The sequence below is a fragment of the Hyla sarda genome, chromosome 4 (assembly GCF_029499605.1).
Source record: "Hyla sarda isolate aHylSar1 chromosome 4, aHylSar1.hap1, whole genome shotgun sequence".
NCBI lineage: Eukaryota > Metazoa > Chordata > Amphibia > Anura > Hylidae > Hyla > Hyla sarda.
The window spans coordinates 392,962,802-392,988,415 of NC_079192.1; the positions used below are offsets into that span (position 1 = coordinate 392,962,802).

Genomic DNA, 25,614 nt, shown 5'->3' on the forward strand with positions numbered 1-25,614 from the left:
CAATACCTGTACTACATGTACTGTACTGCTCTCTATCGGTACTACATGTACTGTACTGCTCTCTACCTGTACTACATGTACTGTACTGCTCTCTACCTGTATTACATGTACTGTACTGCTCTCTATCTGTACTACATGTACTGTACTGCTCTCTATCTGTACTATATGTACTGTACTGCTCTCTACCTGTACTACATGTACTGTACTGCTCTCTATCTGTACTACATGTACTGTACTGCTCTCTACCTGTACTACATGTACTGTACTGCTATCTATCTGTACTACATGTACTGTACTGCTATCTATCTGTACTACATGTACTGTACTGCTCTCTACCTGTATTACATGTACTGTACTGCTCTCTACCTGTACTATATGTACTGTACTGCTCTCTACCTGTACTACATGTACTCTACTGCTTTCTATCGGTACTACATGTACTGTACTGCTCTCTACCTGTACTACATGTACTGTACTGCTCTCTACCTGTACTACATGTACTGTACTGCTCTCTATCATTACTATATGTACTTTACTGCTCTCTACCTGTACTACATGTACTGTACTGCTCTCTATCTGTACTGCATGTACTGTTCTGCTCTCTACCTGTATTACATGTACTGTACTGCTCTCTACCTGTATTACTTGTACTGTACTGCTCTCTACTTGTACTAAATGTACTGTACTCTCTATCTGTACTACATGTACTGTACTGCTCTCTACCTGTACTACATGTACTTTACTGCTCTCTACCTGTACTACATGTACTTTAGTGCTCTCTACCTGTACTACATGTACTGTACTGCTCTCTACCTGTACTACATGTACTGTACTGCTCTATCTGTACTAAATGTCGTGTACTGCTATCTAACTGTATTACCTCGTAACGGCGGCCCATTGAGAAAGTGAGGCACGAAACGGCGTTGGGGTGCAGAGGCTATTACATACCATGCGTAAGCACTGAGGCCCTTTCTGAATGTGGATTATGCACTTTTGTTAGCCCTCTGTTTGCAATCAAGCAACATGACAACATGACAAGCAATATTGTTATAGTCCTGGGCAGAACCACCTGCTAGTCTGGTAGCATGTATTCATAGGGATATATTTACACAGGATTATTGCACAAATTATTTATCTGCAGCATTGATATAGGAGTAATACTATCTATTGTGCCATTATACATTTTGTGATCTATATTATATATGTATGTTTTTCAGAAAGGCTTGTTAGCATATACTATACCATCATAGTACCTCTATAGTTGTCCATATGGTAGGTATACGGAGAAAAAAAACACCTTGGACTTCAGGCGGAGAAAAACGTTACGTAGAGAAAGTGATACTCATGCTGGTAGTAATTGGCACTAGCTTCACTTCATACAACATTAACACCTTAAGGACGCAGCTCATTTTCATCTTAAGGACGCAGCCCTTTTTTGCACATTTGACCACTGTCACTTTATATATTAATAAGTCTGGGATGCTTTAACCTTTCATTCTGATTCCGAGATTGTTTTTTCTTGACATTTTCTACTTTAACATAGTGGTTAATTTTTTCGTCGTTACTTGCATCCTTTCTTGGTGAAAAATCCAAAAATTTTGCATTTTTCTAACTTTAAAACTTTCTCCTTGTAAGGAAAATGGATATTCCAAATAAATTATATATTGATTCACAAATACAATATGTCTACTTTGTGTTTGCTTCAAGGAATGTAACAAGGAGTACAGTGAGCCTTAACATCCCACAGATGTTTGACGACTTTTCATTAAAGTCAGATGTGTAAATGAAAAAAACCTTTTTATTTTTCACTAAAATTCTGTTTTTCCCCCAAATTTTACACTTTTACAAGGGAGAGTAGGAAAAGATGTACATATGGGGTATTTCCATACTCTGGAGGATTTGTGTTACAAATTTTGGTGGTCTTTTTTTCCTTTTACCTCTTGTGAAAATTAAAAGTATGGGGCAACACCAGCATGTTATTGTAAAAATGTATATTTTTGTACACTAACATGCTGGTGTGGACCCCAACTTTACTTTTTATATGGGGTTAAAGGAGAAAAAAAAAATTGTAAAACAATTGCTCCCGAGTATTGCCCCCAAAAGTTACAAAATGGTGTTTTTTTTTTCGATTTTTTTCCCGTTTCGCTGTACATTTTTGGGTAAAATGACTAATGTCACTGCAAAGTAGAATTGGTGATGCAAAAAATAAGCCATAATATGGATTTTTAGGTGGAAAATTTAAAGAGTTATGATTTTTAAAAGGTAAGGAGGAAAAAACGAAAATGCATAAAAACTGAAAAACCCTGAGTCCTTAAGGGGTTAAAGAGGTTTGTAACTGTGAAAAGCTGCCTGAGTCCTGGAGGAGTGGTGTGGTGACTTTGTTATACAAAAAAGGTGACAAGACAAAGCTGGAAAATTGGAGGCCAATCACATGAGGATTATAACATTTTTTGCTAAAATCTTGGCCAATCGTATGAAGTTGGTGATTGAGACGGTGATCCATCCTGAGCAAGTGTGTGGTGTCCCAGGGCGTGCTGTGTGGGAGCATCTCAATGTCATCAGAGATGCCATCTGGTACCAACAGGAACGCAAACAGAAGCTCGCAGTTTTATCTCTTGGTTTTATGAAAGCATATGATAGAGTTTCGCACCAATATTTATGGACTGTTTTACAAAAGATGGGTTTTCCAGAGAGTTTTATCAAGTATGTTTCACTTTTATACATGGACTGTTTTAGCAAAATTTTTGTAAATGGGTTTTTATCTGAAAATTTGTGTCTGAGTTCGGGTGTCAAGCAAGGATGCCCATTGTCACCGCTGCTATTTATATGTGCAATAGAACCCCTGCTTGCCATGCTGAGGAAGGATAAAGTCATCAGAGGGGTGCCCATACCAGGAGGTAATGGACTGTTTACAAAAACTTTAGCATATATGGATGATGTGACACTCAGAGGTGTCAGTCAGAAGAGCCCTCATGAAAACAGAATTCTTTTGCCAAGCAGCTTCTTTTAAATTAAATATTGACAAGTGCAAATGTCTGGGGATTTGAAAGGGGTCAAATACAGACATCCCCTAACTAAAGATCCAAAGTGAGAAAATTAAAGGGGTACTCCGGTGAAAACCTTTTTTCTTTTAAATCAACTGGCTCCGGAAAGTTAAACAGATTTGTAAATTACTTCTATTAAAAAATCTTAATCCTTTCTGTACTTATTAGCTGCTGAATACTACAGAGGAAGTTCTTTTCTTTTTGGAATGCTCTCTGATGACATCACGAGCACAGTGCACTTTGCTGATGTTATTATAATAAGTCTTTATTTATTGTTGTCCTTAGTGGGATTTGAACCCAAGGCCCCAGCACTGCAAGGCAGCAGTGCTAACCACTAAGCCACCATGCTGCCCTTAGTATACATCAGCTATGCACAGATGCTAAAATGGACAGAAATGTCAGCAGAGAGCACTGTGCTCGTGATGTCATCAGTGTTCCAAAAAGAAAGGAATTTCCTCTGTAGCATTCAGCAGCTAATAAGTACTGGAAGGATTAAGATTTTTTAATAGAAGTAATTTACAAATATGTTTAACTTTCTGGCACCAGTTAATTTAAAAGAAAAAAGGTTTTCACCGGAGTACCCCTTTAAGGTTTTAGGAGTGATTTTTACAGCAAAAAATGATGGAGAGGAGAGTATGACAATTGTTAAAGAGAAAGTACAGAAAAAAATTGACTTCTGGAAATTAAGAAAATTGTCAATTGAATGAAGGGAAGCTTTTAATAATCCGTTCTTTGCTGTTACCTGTTTTACTGTACTTGAACACTGTGTTTCCTCCATCAGAGATTGTCATTAAAAACCCGCAAAAGCACTTTTTTCACTTTATTTGGAGCTCAAGAATGGAAAAGCTCAAGAGAGACATTACCGTATTTTTCGCCCTATAGGACGCACCGGCATATAAGACGCACCCAATTTTAAAGGTGCAAAATCTAGGAAAAAAAGATTCTGCACCCAACAGTGATATTCAACCTGCGCACCTCCAGATGTTGCAAAACTACAACTCCCAGCATGCCCGGACAGCCGTTGACTGTCCGGGCATGCTGGGAGTTGTAGTTTTGCAAATTCTGGAGGTCCGCAGGTTGAAGACCACTGGATAGGAGGTAATACTCACGTGTCCCCGCCGCTCCGGACCCATCACCGCTGCCCTGGATGTCGCTCCATCGCTGTCGCCGCGTCCCCGGGGTGTCCCCGACACTCCGGACGTCTTCTTCCCCGGGATCCATGTTCTCCGTCACGGCGCTACGCACACCGCTCCTATTGGATGACGGGACGACGTGAGCGACGACATGATGACGTCGAAGGAGAGCGCCGCCATGCAGGGGATCCCGGCACGGAGCAGACACCGAGGAGGCAGGTAAGGTCCCTCCCGGTGACCTGTAAGCTGCTCGGTACGCCGCGATTTCACCGCGGCGGGCCCGAGCAGCCCGACTTTCGCTTCAGACGCGGTGGTCAGCTTTGATCACCGCGTCTGAAGGGTCAATACAGGGCATCACCGCGATCGGTGATATCCTGTATTAGCCGCGGGTCCCGGCCGTTGATGGCCGCAGGGACCGACCCTATAGGTGTGTAGTCGCCGTATAAGACGCACCAACTTCCCCCCCCCCACAGTTTTGAGGAAGAAAAAGTGCGTCTTATACGGTGAAAAATACGGTATATATAGGCTACACAAACATGGAGGTAAAAATTTTCCAAATCTTAAAATTTTTTTAGACCTGAAGTTTTTTAGTATTTGTTTTAAGACCGTTTTATCCACAAAACAATGGACATTTTATCTGAAGTATGCTGCTGGTGATATATTTAGAAAGAGAAAATGGATTCATCTACCTCAAACATCCCCCGTTTTAATAGTTCCTCCTAAGCATTATATGGTTTTAGAAAAAGTGATACATCTATATAATCAAAAAGACATTGAAATTCTGAAGAATCCCAAGAGAATAGGAGAATAGAGATGGAGCTCAGAAGAACAGAGCAAACCTCTGGGATTTTAAACTTTTCTAAAACAAAATGTGACAGGGTATGGAGGATGGTTAATGCACCTTATCTGGAGAATTGCAATAAAGATCTAGCATGGTCAATTGCCCATGAGTGCGTGCCTACACGATTCTTTCAGCACAGACGGGGATTGTGCAGTACTTCAAGATGTCCAAGAGGAAGCTGTGGAGGAGAAGAAACGGTTTTACATGTGTTTTGGAACTGTTGTTATGCTCAAGAAGTGTGGAGAAATGTGGCGAGTTTTTTAATGTTTCTCATGGGTCTAAAGACTTTTAAAGGGTACCTCTCATCAAATAAACTTTTGATATATTTTAGATTAATGAATGTTGAATAACTTTCCAATAGCATGTTAATGAAAAATATGCTTCTTTCTATTGTATTTTTCCCGATCAGCAAGCATTTCTGACTCATGCTGGAGTCCTAAACACTCAGAGCTGCCAGCCTGCTTTGTTCACAGCCAAACAGGCTGTGAACAAAGCAGGCTGGCAGCTCTGAGTGTTCTCCTATGTGAACAAAGCAGACTGGCAGCTCGTAGTGTTTAGGACTACAGCATGAGTCTGAAATGCTTGCTGCCAGGACTTGTAGGGAGACCCCTAGTGGTCATTTCTTCAAAGTGGAAAATTAAATAGAAAGAAGCATTTTTTTTTTATAACATGCAATTGTAAAGTTATTCTGCATACATTAATCTATAATATATCAAAAGTTTTTTTGATGAGAGGTACCCTTTAATCATAAAGTGGTCACAGAGAGAGTGATATGGACTGTTGTGAACACCGTCAAGAATGCCTTAGGGAAATCTCGCAATGTCTTTCTTTTCCAGAAAGAACTGATAAGTGAAAGTGATTGTTATAAACTTGCTTTGAGTGAACTTTTTATCCACTATTTGTTAGACAAAAAAAGACTGGGAGCCCGGAAAGCAAATTCACTTTGGCACTTTAGTCTTTGGAATGCTGTAATGTGATGCATTATGAATAGTAGTGAAAGTTTATCTGTATGAATTTCTTGTTTTTGCATTTTTCTAATAAAAACGTAAAAAATCTGTTCTTATCAGTTTCATGCTGGTGGAGAGACACGCCAGTGTGGGGCTGGTGGGGATGGGTGCTGCATGGAGGGGGCAGGTGTACCGGTTTTCCGGGGCTGGTGCCAAACCACCAGCTCAACGGCTGCCCTGATGTGATCTGTTTCCTCTGGGTCTCGCCATGAGGTTGGGGGGTGTAGAGCCGAGGTACTTCTGTGCCTCGGGGAATGGTGACCCTGAGGTGCCGAAACTCACTGGGTGTTATAACTCACTGAACGCACTGCACCATACTCTTCACCTTTTGGCACTCATCCTTGGTATCCTGGGCTTCTGGCTAGGATCAGGGGAACTTTTATAGGACCGGGCAGTATATCTGCACTCATTCACTTATTTATTATTTTTTTGTTTGTCACTGTGCCACGTTCGTGTTTTTCTTTGTACACAGGATTGTCAGGATGCGGTAACCCTTCTGGGTGTCCCTCCTGGCGGTTTAGGGGAGGTGTGTGTGGCCATTAGGTTCCTCACCTCCCTGCAACCCCTGGGTATCTTGGCTTTGGTCAAGATGCTATCAGTATACGGCTCCTTGACTGATACCTTGTTTAACGCCTAGGTTGAAGCCAGGGGCATTTGTGGCCCCTTAGTAGCTTCGGCGAAAAGGGGCATTGAACCTGGATCCTTGCAGGTGCCTTTTGGCCTGGAGGTGAAGGGTAGGTTTGTTGGGGGACTCTCTCCTGTTGGAGAAGAGCTTAGCGATAGACCGCATCCTTTGTGCATGTTTTTTAGTGTGACACATTTGCACTTTTTCTTGCACTTTGGTTAATAGAGAGCACTTGCCTAGGCTCTTAAAAAATCTCTCATCAAACTTGACTCCCAACACTTTAATCGCCCCATCTACACATTTCTCTCCAACATCTTCTACCTCACTAATTCTTCCAAAAGTCTTATATTCACTTTTATCCCAGTTAACTTTAAAACCTGAAGCACTACAAAATAATCCCACCAACAGTTTTGCTCTCCTCAAAGCCCCTACATACTCACAGATTACCCAAACATCATCCATATATGCAAAAACTTTCAACTCTCTCCCTCCACTCCCTGGAATCATTACACCTCTCATACATTTATCTCTTCTCAACAATTCCAACAAAGGCTCTATCGCACATATAAAGACCAAAGGTGACAAAGGACACCCCTGTCTCACTCCAGAACACACATTCACATTCTTACTGACCCATCCATTATTCAATACTTTACTAAACACTCCTTCATACAACACTCTTATCATTCTTACAAAATCTCCCGGAAAACCCATTCTAATCAATACTTTAAATAAAAAGCCAATGCGACAATCTATCAAATGCTTTCTAAAATCCAAAGACAATACTCCAACACTCTGTCCCCTACCCATACCAGCCCATAACACATCCCGCAACAAACTAAAATTCTCACTTATCCTTCTTTTCGGTACACCACATACTTGCTCTTCTCCAATTACCTGATCAATCACATCTCTCATTCTATTGGCCAATACTTTAGCAAAAATTTTATAATCAACATTCAGTAACGTAATCTGTCTCCAATTTTTAACATCCTTTTTATCTCCTTTTTTTATAAGTCAACACCACCACACCACTCTTCATAATTTCCTCCTGTCTACCATTTCTCCACACAAAATCAAATATCTCTACTATATCCTCTCTAATGATTTCCCACATTTTAGCATAAAATTCAACTGGCAACCCATCCTCACTCGGCATTTTATTCCTAGCCATACTTTTAATCACCAATTCCAACTCGTTCACCCCCACTCCATTCATCAAACTTTCTACTTCCCCATCATACACTCTGTTCTCAATCCTTCCAATAACCTCAGACAGCAAATTTTCATGACACTCTTTATCAGCATACAAATCCTTATAAAAATCTTCAACCACACTCAACACCTTTTCACCTTTTATCACCACAACCTCTTTATCATACACCTCAATCAACTCCTCTCTTTTACCAGACAATTTTTTAAAGAAAAATCTCAACCATTTTTCATCTTTTTCCACCTTTGCTTGATACACAATCTCCCTTCCTCTCTCCAACATCCATTCCCCTACTTCTTTCTTAGTCTCCTCAATTTCCGCTTCCACACATCCCCCACTTTTCCTCCATTTCTTCAAGAAACTCAATCTTTTCTGCAACCACTCATACCGTCTTCTTTTGCTCGTTGCTCTCTTATACCCTTCTCTCTTGAAAAATACTTGTGTTCTCTCCTTCACCCAGCCCCACCAGCACAACACATCCACAAAATCCTCCTTCTTTTCATTCCAAATCTTATATTTCTTCTCATACCTTTAATATACTCCTTCCTCTTCCATCAGACCAACATTCAATTTCCATAAACTCCGCCCACTCATACATTCCACATCTATCCCAAAGTCACATCGTACACACTCATGATCTGAATACATTAATTTATCTGCTTATACTCTATACCCACCACACCTTTTGACGCAAAACACTTATCCAATCTCAAAGCACACTCCCCTCTATCTGAAAAGTAAGTCGGACTCATATCAACATTACATAACTTGACAACATCCTGCAACTTCAAATCATTCACTATATTCTTTAACATCCTACCAGACACATCCTCAAGTTTCTCTTCATATCGTAAAAATCTTGAAGAGAGACTTTCCTGGCAGAAGATCCTGGTCTTCAAGCTTCTTCTGAGGATTTTATTTTGCTTCGACCTTACCTGTTGGATTACAACTGCTGGGGAAATCTGTGGAGGAATTTGCATAGCTCCGCTCACTTTTTTTCACCTGGTTTGATTTTCTTCAGGATTCTACCTTGCTTCCGAATTTTGACCCGGCTTTTGGATTTCGACCCTGCTTTTGGATTTCGATCTTGCTTTTGTATTTTGACCCTTCTTTTGGATTTACAATGGCTTTGGCTAAGGAGACCCAGCCTGGATCCTCTTCTCCTGAAGCTCCCCAGGCTTCTGGAGTGGCGCTCCCATCGGTTCCTGGGCAAGGAGCTGGCTCCCAGCCCTGCCAAGGTTCTCCAACCCTGGAGCTTTGGATGAGGCAGACTGTCGTGCTCAAGCTGAAGGAAGTCGACGGGAGGATCCCCCACATGAGTGAGCCAGGATATTTTTGGGAAGATGGTCCTGGAACAGTGATTCTCCAAATCAGAAACAGTAAGCATCCAGTCCTTTTTCACTGGAATGTTTTATGTTACCTTTGCCTCCATTGGAATCTTTAAATGTTACTGGGATATGGTGAAATCTGCGAGGCCGGACTCCCCCGAGGAGGATGGAGCAGGCCATAGCACAGAGCGGCTTTTTGCTGACCCAGAGGCCCACTAGCTGTTCGATGTGCCACAGAACCCTGTTTACGAGTTTTTGGAAAGAAGTCTGCTGAATCCACGAAAGCTGATAGACATCGGCGAGGAGGATCCGCCCGACCGGAGTGGTAACTAGTATCGTCTGCACTAACCTACTTTTTATTCCCCATGGCTAATCTCAACATCTTTAGCATTAATGTGAGGAATATTAGAGATAGGATTAGACGTCAGACTGTGCTTACCTTTTTAGATTCTCAGATGTGTGATGTGTATATGTTGCAGGAATGTGCTTTGCCCTCTTCTAGGCCCTACAACCATCTGGCCAGGCAGTGGTCCCATGGCCCCTCCTACTGGTCTGGTGGGGGCAACAGCAGGTCTGCAGGGGTGGCCATCCTCGTTGGGGGAGGTAGTTTTACACCCCACTCTGTCCTGGAGCTCGTCTGTGGGAGACTTCTTGTCGCAGATGGCTCCGGGGCGGGGGAGCCCATACGGCTCATCAATGTGTACGCCTCTCCTGACGGGGTGGTCGCCTGGAGGTTTTCCAGACCCTGCGGACCCAGCTCGCAACCACTAGGGCAGTAGTGTTGGGTGGGGATTTCAACTGCATCATTGAAGCGGACGGGCGCAGTTCCAGAATTCCAGACATCTGCCAGACTGGACTCTTCCTCCAAGCTGCTGATCGAGATGGTGACAGAGGCATCCTTGCAGGACGCTGTTTGTTCCATCTAGAAAGGCTCCATAAATTATACGCGGAGCCTCCCCGATGGCTCACTCCGTTCTCAGATAGACTTCATATTCACGTCTAGAACGGTCAAACAGGTTAAGAATTCTATGGTCCCCTGCTTCTTCTCTGACCACAGGGCCTATTGATTTCAGGGGGTTGTGGGCCATGGATTCCCATCTGGCCCTGGCTCCTGGAAGTTGAATTGTGCCCTGTTGGCACAGAGGGAGGTACTGGAGGAACTTAGAGAAGCTTACATTGTGTGGCAAAGTTATAAATGATTCTTTAACTGTACTAGTGATTGGTGGGAGTATGTTAAAGTCGAATTTCGCTGTTTCTTTCAGGCAAAAAGCAGACAACAGGCGTAAAAGAAGAAGGGGGACTTCAGGAGACTGCAGCGAGAGTTGCGATCACTGCAAGACCTGCTCCGGTGCGGCTGGGACGTCAGAGAGGAGCTGGAGGAGACCAAAAAGAGCCTGAAAAGGCACTTTGAGGAGGAATCTAAGCGAATCATCTTTCGTGCCAAGGTGGAGAACCTGGAAAAGGGTGAGAAATGTAATTCTTTCTTTTTCAGGAAGCTCCAAGCCGGCCACACGCCCCTGACAGAACTTAGAGATGAGACTGGACACATGCGGAAGGGCAAGGAGGAGGTGATGGGGATTGTCGCAGACTACTACCGCAACCTCTACGCCCCAAAGACATCCGACCCCGAAGCCGCCGAGAGGTTCCTGTCAGGCATCACTAACGTTTTTGATCCTGCAGGTGCCGCGGCCATGGATGATCCCTTGACAGTGGGGAAGCTACTCTCTGCCACTAAATCCTTTAAGCCCGGCAGGACTCCGGGCAGTGACGGTCTCCCGGCTGAGCTCTATGTAGCGCTGGGGGATCTGATCTTTCCGGACCTGTTGGAGGTGTACGAGGAGATGGTGGTGGGGGGCAGAAAGCCTCCGTCGTTGAGGGAAGGGATGATCACGATCTTGTATAAGCGGAAGGGGGAGAGATGTGACCTGAAAAACTTGCGTCCCATTTCTCTCTTGAACGTGGACTACAAGATCCTCGCCAAGGTGCTAGGCAACAGGCTCAAGTATGTCAGCGGGCAGATCGTCCACCCAGACCAGACCTGCGGCATTCCCGGTCACAGGATTGCTGACAGCCTTGCCCTTGTGAGAGACACGGTCCATTACATCCAGGACCATCGTGCCCGCGCCGCCCTGGTCATTCTAGATCAGGAGAAGGCGTTTGATCGTGTCTCTCACGCTTTTATGGGCAGGGCTTTGCGCAAGCTGGACATTGGGAAGATGTTTTGCTCGTATGTTAACGTGATGTATCTTGACATTTGCAGCATGGTGCTGGTGAACGGCTGGAAGACTGACCCTTTTTCTGTACCTTCCGGGGTCAGACAAGGCTGCCCTCTTTCACCTATTATTTTTGTCTGTGTTATAGAGCTCTTCACTGAGTCTATCTGGCAGAATGGAGAGCTCGCTACGAGGTCAAGTGCTCGCTCTACATGGATGACGTGACCGTCTTCTGCGCTGATCGGCGTTCAGTGATTGCACTCGTCGAGACCTGCGAGGACTTCAGTTGAGCTTCGGGGGCAAAAGTCAACTACGGGAAGTAGGAAGCTATGCTCTTCTGGGAATTGCACTTGGCTTCTTCTACCCCCTTCCCCTTTACTGTTAAACCAGACTTCATTCAAATCCTCTGAGTCTGGTTTGGGAAGGAAGGCGCGGCCCTCAAGTCCTGGCAAGACCGACTGACTAAAATGAATTCAAAGATTGCACTTTGGAGCACCAGACAGCTCTCGATTGAGGGCAAAACACTTGAAGAGTGAAGTTTGGCCTGTGCTACAGTACACCGCTCAGGCCTGGCCCCCCCTTGCCATCGTTTGCAGGGCCATCACCCGGACATTGTTTCACTTCATCTGGGGCAAAATGGACAGATTTAAATGGACTGTTCTGTACAAGGAGCCCAGCAAGGGTGGGAAGGGAGGCCCCGATATCCCCACTCTGCTGTGGGCTTCTTCTGCATTTTTCAGCGTTCAGAGGACTTTGGTCGAAAAGAAAGGCTCCGTAGGCAGGTCCATGTCCCGCCTGTTTCTCCTGCCCCACTGGAAGAGGATCGGCTAGGACAAGTGGGACAGCTCCATCCCTTGCAACTAGCACACTCCCTGGTACTATGGGGATGTTGTCCGGTTCATAGGGGAACACCATCTGAAGGGACTCAAGCCCGACTTTTGGAAGCCTAGAACTGCTTACAAGCTCATCAGAGCTAAGTACTTGGCTTCCTGGAGCCAGTTCCAGGGCTCCCTAAGGCCACGGCAGAGATAGTTTGGGACAATGTAGCCTCTGCAAGGCCAATCAATGGACACAAGGACTTGTAGTGGATGGCCATTCAGGGGAGACTATCTCTGAGGTCATTCATGCATGTCCGTGGCCTGTGCAAAACCAGGTACTGCCCAGGTCTCCCTATGTAGAGGAAACATCTATGAACATCTTTTGGCAGTGTCCCTTTGCGCAGGGCCTATTGAACGCCCTGGAACCTGAACTTAGAGACTCTGTACCCAGGAACTACCTATCGGACCATTCAGTGCTTTATGGACTTTTTCCTGGGGTTCATGACATGGATGCCATCCGGGAGGCCTGGCACCTTATGAACTGTTTTAAGGATGCTATATGGCTGGCCAGGAATCGCCTCATCTACAACAGGGAAGATATGTCTGTCTAGGAATGCAGCAGGCTGGTCCACAGTTGGCTTAGAGACTATTCCATCTTGGACTGTCCAGACGTCGATGAAGAAGAGGATTAACGCCCATCTGCTTCCCCTACCTCCCCAAACTTTGGCCCAGTAGTTTGACCCTGTGATCCACCCCCACCCCTACCCTACCCCTATTGTTCCCACGCCCCTTCCCAATCACAGACTGTAATATGTTGATGATTTTCTACTTTGTTTTTTGCCAATATCGAGTGATGGAGTGGAGTGTTAGTGTAGCATGTGGTACGGTGTATAGCTTAGGGAACCTGTGCCGTATATTGTACTGTCATGCTTTGTGCGATTTGGAATTTATTGTATGATTTGTAATGATGACTGAATGACTAATAAAGCTCTTTCAATACCTACCAGACACATCCATCTTACTACCTTCAATGTCACAATTGAGATCCCCCCACACATACCACTGGCTCTCTCCCTGGCAAAAACAACTTCAATTTCTCAAAGAACTCCACCCTCTTTTTAACTGACGCGTATACATTAATTATGCAAACCTTAACTCCACCCACTTCCATTTTGACCATAAAACATCTTCCCTCTTCAATCACTGTATAACTTTCTACCTTAAACCTCTTATCCTTAAACAGTATACCCACTCCATCATTCCTATTAACAGAAGACATAGACCACACTGTTTCCCCATACTTCCACTCCCCTTTCCTCAATTCCTCCACCAACCCACACTCCTGTACACTCACAACATCAGCTCCCATGCCCGCCAACTCTTGCAAAATTGCAGCCCTCCTTACCCTATTCCTAAACACTCTAACTTTGATGAAACTATTTTGAATGACATTCCACCACCATACAACCTATGACAAGTCAAATATGAACAATTAAGAGGAAAAAAACATTCATTTTGCCACTTTCGGGCTTAAGGTAGCAAGCGGTACTTGTTCATGACCTTCGAAATCCATCTCTGATTCAAATAGCGGTTGGAAACGGTTGCTCGAACCAACCGGATCCGACGCACTCCTCTCAGATCACGCTTTTTTCTGGCCTCTTTAGGGGACCGGTAACACAAATCCTCCCTCTCTTTTTGTTCCATTTTCCTCCCTCTCTGCATTCCTGAGGGAGAGTCTTCCTCCAACTCTGGACAGTCAATGTGAGGCTCCTCCTCCTCCCTCTCATCTCTGGAAAAATCATCAACCTTTTTCCTCCTCCATTTCCTCCACCTCAGCTGTTTTTCCCTCCTCAAGTTTGAAGGGAGACTTTCCCTCCAAAACCACATTTCCCTCCAAAACCGGATTCTCCTACACCACATCTCTTGCCTCTATTCTTTCTTTTCCTTCCAAATACCTCCTTCCCTCCTCCTGCCTCCTTTCCAGCGCTTTTTGCCTTTCTTCCTGATCCTCCTCCATTCTTTTTTTCTGCACCGGGCACTCCCTCAGGACTTGCCCAGGCATTCCACACAGATGGCAAACTTTAGGCTCAGGGCATGCACCAGCCTCATCACCCGCCTGCTTACAGTTTCTACATAGCTTAACACTTGGGCAATGCTCCTTGGTGTGTCCAAAAGTAAAGCACTTGCGCCAGTACAATGGCTGACCCGAGTATGACAAATACCCCCTTTGTCCCACAATGGAAAAACTGTCTGGGGGATGCCTCACTCCATATATTCCTTCAGCGTCTGGCTTCAATTTCACCCAGAACTTATACTCCGCATGGAACACACCCAAAACACTCTTCTGCGGCACTCCACCTCTGACACTCTCACAATATTGTTTCAAAAACTTTCAATCAATTTCACATCCATAAAGGGGTTATACACACGGACCAACACAGATTTTCTTCTAGTTCAAACAAGGGCTCAAATGATACATTCTTCATTAACTCACTTTCCTTATTTTCTCGCAGAATCTGGTAAAAGGACAGGCAACCATTAATGTTACTGAAGGTCACATCATAAATACCTTGTCTCCTACTTTCCTGTAGGCAAAAGAGATCCGTCATCGATAATACAGCCATATCCTCCACCAAACGATGCCCCACAAACGTGATCCTGTTTTTCTCCTCATCCGCCACCTCCACCTTCACCCGAATCATGTTCTTCAAAAACCCATTCATCCTCTGTAGGTCCTGTAACCACAGTATCGCCAAAATCACACTCTGCCACACAGTCACCCACACCCCTGACCCAGACCAAGGAAACCTTGATCTGAGCCAAAAGGCCGAGAACCGGGCGGGACCTGCCGGTCCGGTGCTCGCAGTCATTTCGGCGCGTAAATGTACATCATGGTGCGTTAAGTACCACGTCACCATGACGTACATTTACGTCCATTGTCATTAAGGGGTTAATTTAGAGCAAATTCAGCTCATTCTGATGTTATTCTCTCATTTCTATTATTGGGTTTTGCCATACAGAAACCTTGATGTTAGTTTACACTTTAGCCCCTTAACCCCTTAAGGACCAAGGACGTACCGGTACGTCCTTGGTCCTGCTCTCCTGATATAACGCGGAGTTGCACAGTAACCTCACGTCATATCACGGCGGGCCCGGCGTCATAGTGAAGCCGGGACCCGCCTCTAATAGCACGCAGTGCCGATCGCGGCGCTGTGCACTATTAACCCTTTAGCCGCGCGCTCAGAGCTGAGCCGCGCGGCTAAAAGCGAAAGTGAAAGTTGCCGGCTAGTTCAGTCGGGCTGTTCGGGATAGCCGCGGCTAATCGCGGCATCCCGAACAGCTTACAGGACAGCGGGAGGGCCCCTACCTGCCTCCTCGCTGTGAATAAAGATCATTTAACCCCTCCCCTATTAAAAGTTTGAATCACCCCCCTTTTCCAATAAAAAAAAAACACAGTGTAAATAAAAATAAACATATATGGTATCACCGCATGCGGAAATGTCCAAATTATAAAAATATATCATTAATTAAACCGCTCGGTCAATGACGTGCGTGCAAAAAATTCCAAAGTCCAAAATAGTGCATTTTTGGTCACTTTTTATATCATTTAAAAATGAATAAAAAGCGATCAATAAGTCCTATCAATGCACCGTTAAAAAATGGTATCGTTAAAAACTTCAGATCATGGCGCAAAAAGTGAGCCCTCATACCGCCCCATACACGGAAAAATAAAAAAGTAGGGTATCATTTTTAGGTGCAAAATTGAAAGAATTATGATTTTTTAACCCCTTAAGGACGCAGGACGTAAATGTACGTGCTGTGAGGTGGTACTTAATGCACCAGGACGTACATTTACGTCCTAAGCATAACCGCGGGCATCGGAGCGATGCCCGTGTCATGCGCTGCTGATCCCGGCTGCTGATCGCAGCCAGGGACCCGCCGGCAATGGCCGACGCCCGCGATCTCGCGGGCGTCCGCCATTAACCCCTCAGGTGCCGGGATCAATACAGATCCCGGCATCTGCGGCAGTTCGCGATTTAAATGAACGATCGGATCGCCCGCAGCGCTGCTGCGGGGATCCGATCATTCATAACGCCGCACGGAGGTCCCCTCTCCTTCCTCCGTGCGGCTCCCGGCATCTCCTGCTCTGGTCTGAGATCGAGCAGACCAGAGCAGGAGATGACCGATAATACTGATCTGTTCTATGTCCTATACATAGAACAGATCAGTATTAGCAATCATGGTATTGCTATGAATAGTCCCCTATGGGGACTATTCAAGTGTAAAAAAGAATGTAAAAAAATGTAAAAGTAAAAAAAAAGTGAAAAATCCCCTCCCCCAATAAAAAAGTAAAACGTCCATTTTTTCCTATTTTACCCCCAAAAAGCGTAAAAAACATTTTTTATAGACATATTTGGTATCGCCGCGTGCGTAAATGTCCGAACTATTAAAATAAAATGTTAATGATCCCATACGGTGAACGGCGTGAACGAAAAAAAAAAAGTCCAAAATTCCTACTTTTTTAATACATTTTATTAAAAAAAAATTATAAAAAATGTATTAAAAGTTTTTTATATGCAAATGTGGTATCAAAAAAAAGTACAGATCATGGCGCAAAAAATGAGCCCCCATACCGCCACTTATACGGAAAAATTAAAAAGTTAGAGGTCATCAAAATAAAGGGATTATAAACGTACTAATTTGGTTAAAAAGTTTGTGATTTTTTTTAAGCGCAACAATAATATAAAAGTATGTAATAATGGGTATCATTTTAATCGTATTGACCCTCAGAATAAAGAACACATGTCACTTTTACCATAAATTGTACGGCGTGAAAACAAAACCTTCCAAAATTAGCAAAATTGCGTTTTTCGTTTTAATTTCCCCACAAAAATAGTGTTTTTTGTTTGCGCCATACATTTTATGATATAATGAGTGATGTCATTACAAAGGACAACTGGTCGCGCAAAAAACAAGCCCTCATACTAGTCTGTGGATGAAAATATAAAAGAGTTATGATTTTTAGAAGGCGAGGAGGAAAAAATGAAAATGTAAAAATTTAATTGTCTGAGTCCATAAGGCCAAAATGGGCTGAGTCCTTAAGGGGTTAAAGGCAAGGAGCAAAAAACGAAAATGCAAAAACGGAAAAAACCCCGGTCCTTAAGGGGTTAAGGACCGGGGTTTTTTCCGTTTTTGCATTTTCGTTTCAATTTTGCACCTAAAAATCCATATGATTGCTTATTTTTTGCGCCACCAATTCTACTTTGTAATGACATCAGTCATTTTGCCCAAAAATCTATGGTGAAACGGAAAAAAAATCATTGTGAGACAAAATTGAAAAAAAACGCTGTTTTGTAAATTTTGGGGGCTTCCGTTTCTACGTAGTACATTTTTCAGTAAAAATGACACCTTCTCTTTATTCTGTAGGTTCATACGATTAAAATGACACCCTACTTATATAGGTTTGATTTTGTCGTACTTCTGGAAAAAATCCTAACTTCATGCAGGAAAATTAATACGTTTAAAATTGTCATATTTTGACCCCTATAACTTTTTTATTTTTCCGCGTATGGGGCAGAATGAGGGCTAATTTTTTGCACCGTGATCTGAAGTTTTTAACGGTACAATTTTTGCATTGATAGGACTTATTGATCATTTTTATTCATTTTTTCATGATATAAAAAGTGACCAAAAATGCACTATTTTGGACTTTGGAATTTTTTTGCGCGTACGCCATTGACCGAGCGGTTTAATTAATGATATATTTTTATAATTCGGACATTTCCGCACGCGGCGATACCATAAATGTTTATTTTTATTTCACAGTTTTTTTTTTTTATGGGAAAAGGGGGTTGATTCAAACTTTTATTAAGGAAGGGGTTAAATGATCTTTATTCACTTTTTTTTCCCACTTTTTTTGCAGTGTTATAGCTCCCATAGGGACCTATAACACTGCACACACTGATCTTTTACATTGAGCAATGGTTTCTCATAGGAAACCAGTGATCGATGATTCTGCCACTTTACTGCTCATGCCTGGATCTCAAGCACTGAGCAGTCATTCGGCGATCGGACAGTGAGGAGGCAGGTAGGGACCCTCCGGCTGTCCTGTAAGCTGTTCAGGATGCCGCGATTTCACCGCGGCTATCCCGAACAGCTCCCTGAGCTAACCGGCATGGTTTTACTTTCACTTTAGACGCGGCATTCAACTTTGAATGCCGCGTCTAAAGGGTTAATAGCGCGCTGCACCGCGCTATTAGCCATGGTCACGGCCATTGTTAGAGGCTGGGCCCGACCTGCTATGACGCGTGGCCCCGCGTTATAGGTCGGGAGTGGACACATGGCGTTCCAGTAAGTCATGTGTCCTTAAGGGGTTAAAGTCCGTTCTATGGCCCAAATATTCATGTCCTCCCCCATGGCTGCCAACATGCTGTTCCTCTATAGAGGGGAGTTCTGCTCAGGTGATGTTCTGCAGCAGCTGTGTCACAGAACTGTACAATGAATGCAGTAGCTCTTGAAGAACCTTTTCATGGAGCGCTACCTGTAAGTCAATGGGTGGTTGACAAGAAAGGAACCTCCTATAAAAGTGACCTAGGACAGACTGAGTCTTCAGTAAGAGATAAGTAGCGCCTCAATGTAACGCTGCTCATCTCTGTATGATCATCTGGTACTGCCCTTACAATATTACTTACAGACTTGAAATTCCCATTTCTACTCTCATCATATAGGCCTGGTAAAAAGCTGAAACAGTGAAAGTAAATGTAATAAAATAAGATTTGCGCTCATGGTAAATGCTGAATTCTGGACCTTTATAACTGAGATATATTGGTCAGATGTCACTCCAAGGATTGTTACATAGGTGTCTGACTATGAGATTACTGGAAGGGAAATAGACCATAGAAATGTATTACATCTATCTGGTTTACTACATTCATACAGAGGACATGTCCAAGAGTGTCCGTCACAATGTCTGAGGGTTACAGGTAGGCCGCTGTATAGGTGATGACATCGCCGCGGTGTGATGGCTGCATTATGACATCACATGCTTCTTGCCTATATACCCAGGTGCTTGGCCAGAACCTTTACCTTCACATGCTGCAGTCCTGCACTGACACATGTGAGCGCTTCTAGACAGTTTTCGGATTGTTTTAGATATTTATTTTTGCCGTATTTGACGCAAAATGAAAAGACTTAGAGAGGAGGAAGAGGAGGAAAGAGGAGAGGAGAGAGAGGGGAGTGGAGAAGGAAAGGAGGCCAAGAAGGTCAAGAGGGAGAATATTGGACTCACCGCTGTGAGGAGAAGGAAGACCTGGCCCTTATCCTTCATGGGAAGGAACAATGAATGTGACCTCCCAGGACCAAGTAACATTAACCTAATGGACAAGACATCAGGTAAGAGATGCGCCAAGTATTAGTCATATTAATATAGTCAGCCTAGGAATTATGTCCATGCATCAGTCTCTTATATAAGACTTTGTATCCAACATGGAGAAGTTGTATATACTGAATAGTTCAGGTAGGAGGATATAAGGTTAAATGATATATTAGATGATAGGATTTTATATAGAGCGATATAGACATATCAGTCACTACTACAACCAGCAGCCTGGATGTTATTGGTAAGGGTATGAGCAGAACACATTGGGCAGGACTGTCCACCAAATGGACCTATGTGACCGATCACCTACACAGCTGCATACATCTGCCATTGACACCCATTGTATAGGTTTTGTAGGTTTCTTTTGCATACAGTTGTATACACTGCAAAGAGTTCTCCATTCATGTCCTTGAAATAAGCTTCATTAATGAGGATAATAATTCTATATTAGGGAATTGCTGAAATTCTGTACTATACAGTATGTGGGTTACAGGACCAAGACAGGGGGTCAAGCTTGATTTAATTTCAAGAAAAGAAGTCTCAGGCTTCTTTCACACTACTGTTATGTTAGTACATGGCAGTGTGACGGCTGCCGGGAATGCCGGGCAGAATAGAGGGAGGAAAATTACTGCTTGTGCCGTCTTTTTCTCTTGCTATTTATAACGGCGCCCAGCGGCCCCCATAATAGTAAATGGGAGTCCCCAGAACCCGTTGTTTGCTGTTGCTCCCCGTCATGAGAACGGCCGTTAAAGTCAGGAAAAAAAAAAAAAAAGAAAGACTTTGACGACCATTCTCATGATGGGGAGCAACAGCAGTGTGTAAGGGGCCTCAGGGGCGATTTGATCACAATGTACAAATATATATATATATATATATATATCATTAGGAGATCACAACGTGTAAAATTTAGTACGACCAAGTTAACAATGGCTACATCTGTAGGTTGAACTTAATGCACTCTTGTCTTTTTTAATCTTGTGAACTATGTAACTAGGTAAATGATAGATCTACCCAGATATATACGCTAATTCTTACCCAATGAGGGAGATTTAGCAAGATTCTAAAGCTGTTCTAGTTACCATAGCAACCAGTCAGAGCTCAGCTTTGTTAAACAGTTCTAGGACTATGAAAGCTCCATTGTGATTGGTTGCTATAGGTAACAAGACCAAGACAGTTTGGATACACGAGGTCCAATGTTTTAATGATGTAAAAAAAAAATATTGAAAAGCAATAGATTAGACAGAAATACTAAGTAAAAAAATCTTATTTCTCAATCCAAAAAAGGGTCTTGTGACAAGGAGAAGTATAGAGAGGCAAAGGGGGCAGGAGAAGAGGGGGCTAAGAGAAAGAGGATAATAGAGGAGAACTCCCCTTCACGGAAAAAAGTTAAAACATCTGCTGCCGAAACATCTGCTTCTGAAACGTCTGGTCAGGATGTAACATTTACATATGACAATGACAAACCCGGAGCCCCCCAGGAGGAGGCCAGGACAGCCACCATTCCTTTGGGCCTAGACTGCTTCACATTCCATCATAAACTAGGAGAAGGCGCCTTTGGGCAAGTCATATTGGCAAAAGACATCATCCGCCAAGAGCATGTGGCCATTAAAAAAGGTGAAAAACAATATTTCGTGAAATGGAAGGAAGATTTCATAGAGCGGGATATACTCCGCATGACACATGAGTGTCGCTTTCTAATACACGGACTTGCTGCATTTCATAGTCTAAACCATGTATATTATGTCATGGAACTGGCCGGTGGTGGGGACCTTACTGCATTTATCAACAAGCAATTCCCACTAGAGTCAGACACAGTAAGGTTTATAGCAGCAGAACTCGTGTGTGGAATCCAATTCCTCCATGGAAAAAACATAATTCACAGGGACCTTAAACCAGACAATATCCTCATAACATCAGACGGACACGTAAAGATCTCGGATTTTGGACTTTCTATAATAGCACCTTCAGGAAGAGCTAGAGGGGTTTGCGGTACCCCAGCATATTCTGCACCAGAAGTCACCAGGTCGAAGAGCTATGGACCAGGGGTTGACTGGTTTTCGTTTGGCGTTATCCTCTACAAAATGGTCACTAAAAGACTCCCTTCTCTTAGGAACACAAAGTTGATATCATACCCAAAATCTCCGGGCCCTGAAACAGCTGATGTCATCAAACGTCTGCTCTGTATAAACCCGAGTGAACGTCTGGGAGTGACCGGGAGGATACAGGAACATCCCTTCTTTTCCAACATCAACTGGAGAGACATAGAAGCCGGACAAGTGACGCCCCCTAAGGTAATGGGGACTATATCTAAGAATACGAAGATCAGAAACACCATCCCTGCTCCCTGTTCTTACTTCCGCATCTTCAATATAAAGGCTGATGACCAAAGCCTTTTTACAGACTTCAGCTTCGTGAGTCCAAAGTGGTCAGAGAACTACCATGTCAACCCAAACGCCCCCATGTATCCAGACACCTGGCTCAAAAGGGTCTTCCCATCCATGTGCACAGTAAGCTGAAGACACCAAAAACATCTCAGGTGTTACTCAGCTTTGTAACACTATAGCACTGACTGTGTATGTGAGACCTGAACTCCGAGAATCTAAAGATTGTCCGTCCTTGTTTATTGCTTGCATCATTAGTATATTAAATATTTAATGCTAAAGCATGACAAATTGTACCTTTTTTGAGTAAACACTTCACAAATATCATAAGGAAAAACAAATAAGTTTAAAGGGGTACTCCAGCCCTGAGACATCTTATCCCCTATCCTTTGGAACCCCCGCAATCTTGTATTCGCCACCCACACCCACCTGTTTGAGCTGCACGCCGCGGTGTCAGCTCACAAACAGCCGGGTGGTGACCACGGGGCCGGAGTATTGTGACGTCACAACTCCGCCCCTGTATGACGTCACCCCCCACCCCCGCTATGCAAGTCTATGGGAGGGGGGTGACGTCACACGGGAACGGAGTTGTGACATCATGATACTCTGGCCCCTTGATCGCCACCGGGCTGTTTGTGAGCTGGCACCACAGCGTGCAGCTCAAACAGGTGGGTGTGGGTGGCGAATACAAGATTGCGGGGGTCCCCAGCGGCGGGACCCCTGCGGTGAGACATCTTATGCCCTATTCTTTGGATAGGGGATAAGATGTCTCAGAGCCAGAGTACCCCTTTAATCCTTAGGGGACGCAGGATGGAAATGTATGCCCTTGCCACCTGTTACTTAGTGCACTAGGACGTACATTTACATCCTGAGCAGCATGCCAACTATGAAGCCAGACTCGGCTCATAGACTATTGGTCCTGGCTGCTATCACCTCTAATGACAGACATTACCTATCATGATGATGTCTGCCATTAACCTTTTAGATACCATGAGCAATACGGATCACAGCATCTAATAAATTGCGGGGCTTAGATACACTCATTGGACCACCCACAACTCGATTGCGGGTATCCGACAAGTTAAAATGGTGGCAGAAGGTCCTCTTACCTGCTCCATGCTGCTCTCCAGGATCCATTTGTATGGTTTGCCTTCTGGCAGGCTGCACTAGTGGATCACCGATATCACTGACAATACATATTACTGACACGTCCCCCGACGTTCCCCAGTAACTGGTATCTGTGAGATTCCCTCCAGGTCACTTTGTGTCCATCTGTCCAGATTATCCCTTTGTTACAGCCGAACAATAAGCATTTGCCTCATCCTAAGCACATGGAGTATTGATATGTATGAGTATGAGTGCAGGGTAAGGTCAATGTGTCATCTCCTGATACTGTCAGACCTGGGGGAAGGAACGTGACATGAGAATTTGTATAGCCCAGTATTTGGTGTGATATCATGGGAGTGGTGCTCGAGATTAATCATTAGTCGTCCAGTTCGCCTCCTGTGTTGCGCTTGTTGAGTTACTTGGTTTTGAGGGGTTTGGTTTTGAATGCTCAGTTTGTTGCGGTGCATGTTCCGGGGATGTTGAAATCTGTCACTGACTCTCTTCCTAGTTTGCAGTGGGACAGGTTTTGTGTGCTGGCACAGGATCCCTTTGTCCTGAGAGGCTCTGGAGTGCTGTTTGGGGTCAGCATCAGAATTGATCCGGAGATATTTGTGTGGCCGCACCTGGTTTACTTATTCGAAAGGTTTGGCACAATTGGGAGCCATTGCTAAGCAGAGTAGACACCTGTGGGTGTCCTGACAATTGGGTGACTGTGGTGTTATGAGTCGGGGGGGGGGGGGGTTTCAGGTATGAGTTGTTGCATATTGGCACAGGCCTTTTGGTTTACTTCCCATGGATTGGGTGATGAGACAAAGCATTTTTTGCGGTGGGCTCTTCGATGTTATCGGAGAGGGGGTGTTCGGGGGGGATTGGCGCAGTACAGTGTCCTTTGATCTATAGTTTTTTTTTTCTGGTTGGGTGGAGTTTCTAATGTCTGGATGAGTATGAGGTTTTGTTGTTTTGTTTGGCCTTTTCCCTTGCGTTTTATGAACATTTCAGTTGTCGGAGCTGGTGGCGCAGAGTAGGTGAGTCTCCGGAGGCCTGTTGTTTGGGAATGTGAAGTTGCGTGCAGAGGGGCTCCGGTGTAGAATTTGCAAATCCAAGACCGAACAAGTGGGGAAGTGTAGTTGTATTGTTTTGGGTGCTTTGTCTGGGTTTTTAGTTTTTTTCTGTTCGTTGTTTGTGGGAGTTTTTGGCCTTTTGCCCTCATGGTCTCGGCCCCATGTTGATTCATAGGGATGGTTCTTCTTTGTCTCAATTTCAGTCTATGGCCGTCTTTTTTGCGGTGTTTGGCAGCTAGGAAGTTGGCCCCAGGGGATTATATTTCCTAATTATTCTGAATCGAATCCTAAGCAAATTGAGCAGTGGGATTAAGATAGGTACCATCTGTATGTGCGTCCTCACCTGTTGTAAGCTGGGTTGGGTGGGAGTTGTTTTGTGTGTTGGTAACGACGTGTTGGAGTTGTCCTTTTTCTGAGCCCTGCTTTTGTGTTTTACCGATCGGCCTCCCTGCTTGGCATGGATTGTTGGCCACTCCTATGTGCGGTGGGGGCTGTTCGGGTGGATGCGCGATCAGATGGGCGTCAGTTTGATTTCTCTCAGTCCGTCACTGTGCTGCGGGGAATTGGTGTCGGAGGTATGTTGTGGAGCCAGTTTTTGCAGGAGGTCCAGTTTAATGCCTTGCTAGATCGTCCCCCAAATGTCCTGGTGGTTCAGGTGGGGGTGATGATTTTGGTTTGGGTCCTTCTTGTGAGCTCATTCAGGACATCAAGATGGACCTTCTTTGTTTGTGGTCCACTTTCCCCGGAATAGTTGTGATTTGGTCAGATATGGTTGCAAGATGGGTATGGCAGATGCAGGTCAGTGGTTCGGTTGAACAAGGCACGGGTGAAGTTGAACAAGGATGTGGACCGCTTCATTTGTCATAATGCGGGTATTCTTGTGTGCCATAGTGATTTGTAGGGTGAGCCTGGGGAGTTTTTGGGGCACGATAGTGTTCATCTGAGAGCGATTGGGTCTGATTTGTGGGCCTTGGCATTGCAGGATGGCATCGAGACAGCCATTCTGGTATGGCGGGATGAAAGTTTGTAAGGTTTACCTCACTTTTATCTGTGGCAGATTTAAGGGTCCTTGGCGGTGGTCATTTTTCTAAATTATTAGTAGTTTGCACAAAATGGATGAGCGTTTTGCTGATGTTACAGCTGGAATGGGCCTCCTGGTGGTGCTTCAGGGCCCCAGGAGTTTTGGATGAGAACCAGCACTAAGTTACGTGGGTGTCCTTTGGTCAGGTGGATGCAGCCAAGGGTTTTGGTGGAACATAGATATGGTGGAGCCCTGCAGAGACCCTTGTTGTCATTTATGGTCATGTTATGTAAATGTTACTAATGTTATATAAAGTATTTATGGTTATTTATAATGGTGTGAAATAAACGGACCGAGAAGCCCATGTTCTCCAACCTTGGTGTCCTTGTCTTTATGGGGTGAAGGGGCAGTTGGAGTAGTTAGGGGATATTAGGTTTTAGTTTG

The 25,614-nt window shown here is 44.2% G+C and overlaps 1 protein-coding gene across 1 annotated transcript; it reads left to right on the top strand.

The window, feature by feature from the left end:
• The first annotated feature begins 19,141 nt into the window (after nt 1–19,141).
• Nucleotides 19,142–22,243, top strand: LOC130367112 (protein kinase C delta type-like). The gene is made up of 2 exons (XM_056569499.1): nt 19,142–19,614; nt 20,885–22,243. Exons 1-2 carry the CDS (start codon nt 19,404–19,406, stop codon nt 22,114–22,116), a joined length of 1,443 nt encoding a protein of 480 aa, XP_056425474.1. The 5' UTR covers nt 19,142–19,403; the 3' UTR covers nt 22,117–22,243.
• The last annotated feature ends 3,371 nt before the right edge of the window (nt 22,244–25,614 follow it).

Bases quoted from the DNA above. Each gene is read 5' to 3' on its own strand.
- LOC130367112 (XM_056569499.1), top strand. From the start codon at position 19,404: ATGAAAAGACTTAGAGAGGAGGAAGAGGAGGAAAGAGGAGAGGAGAGA. The intron at 19,615-20,884 runs GTAAGAGATGCG...AATCCAAAAAAG, and splicing joins CCTAATGGACAAGACATCAG to GGTCTTGTGACAAGGAGAAG.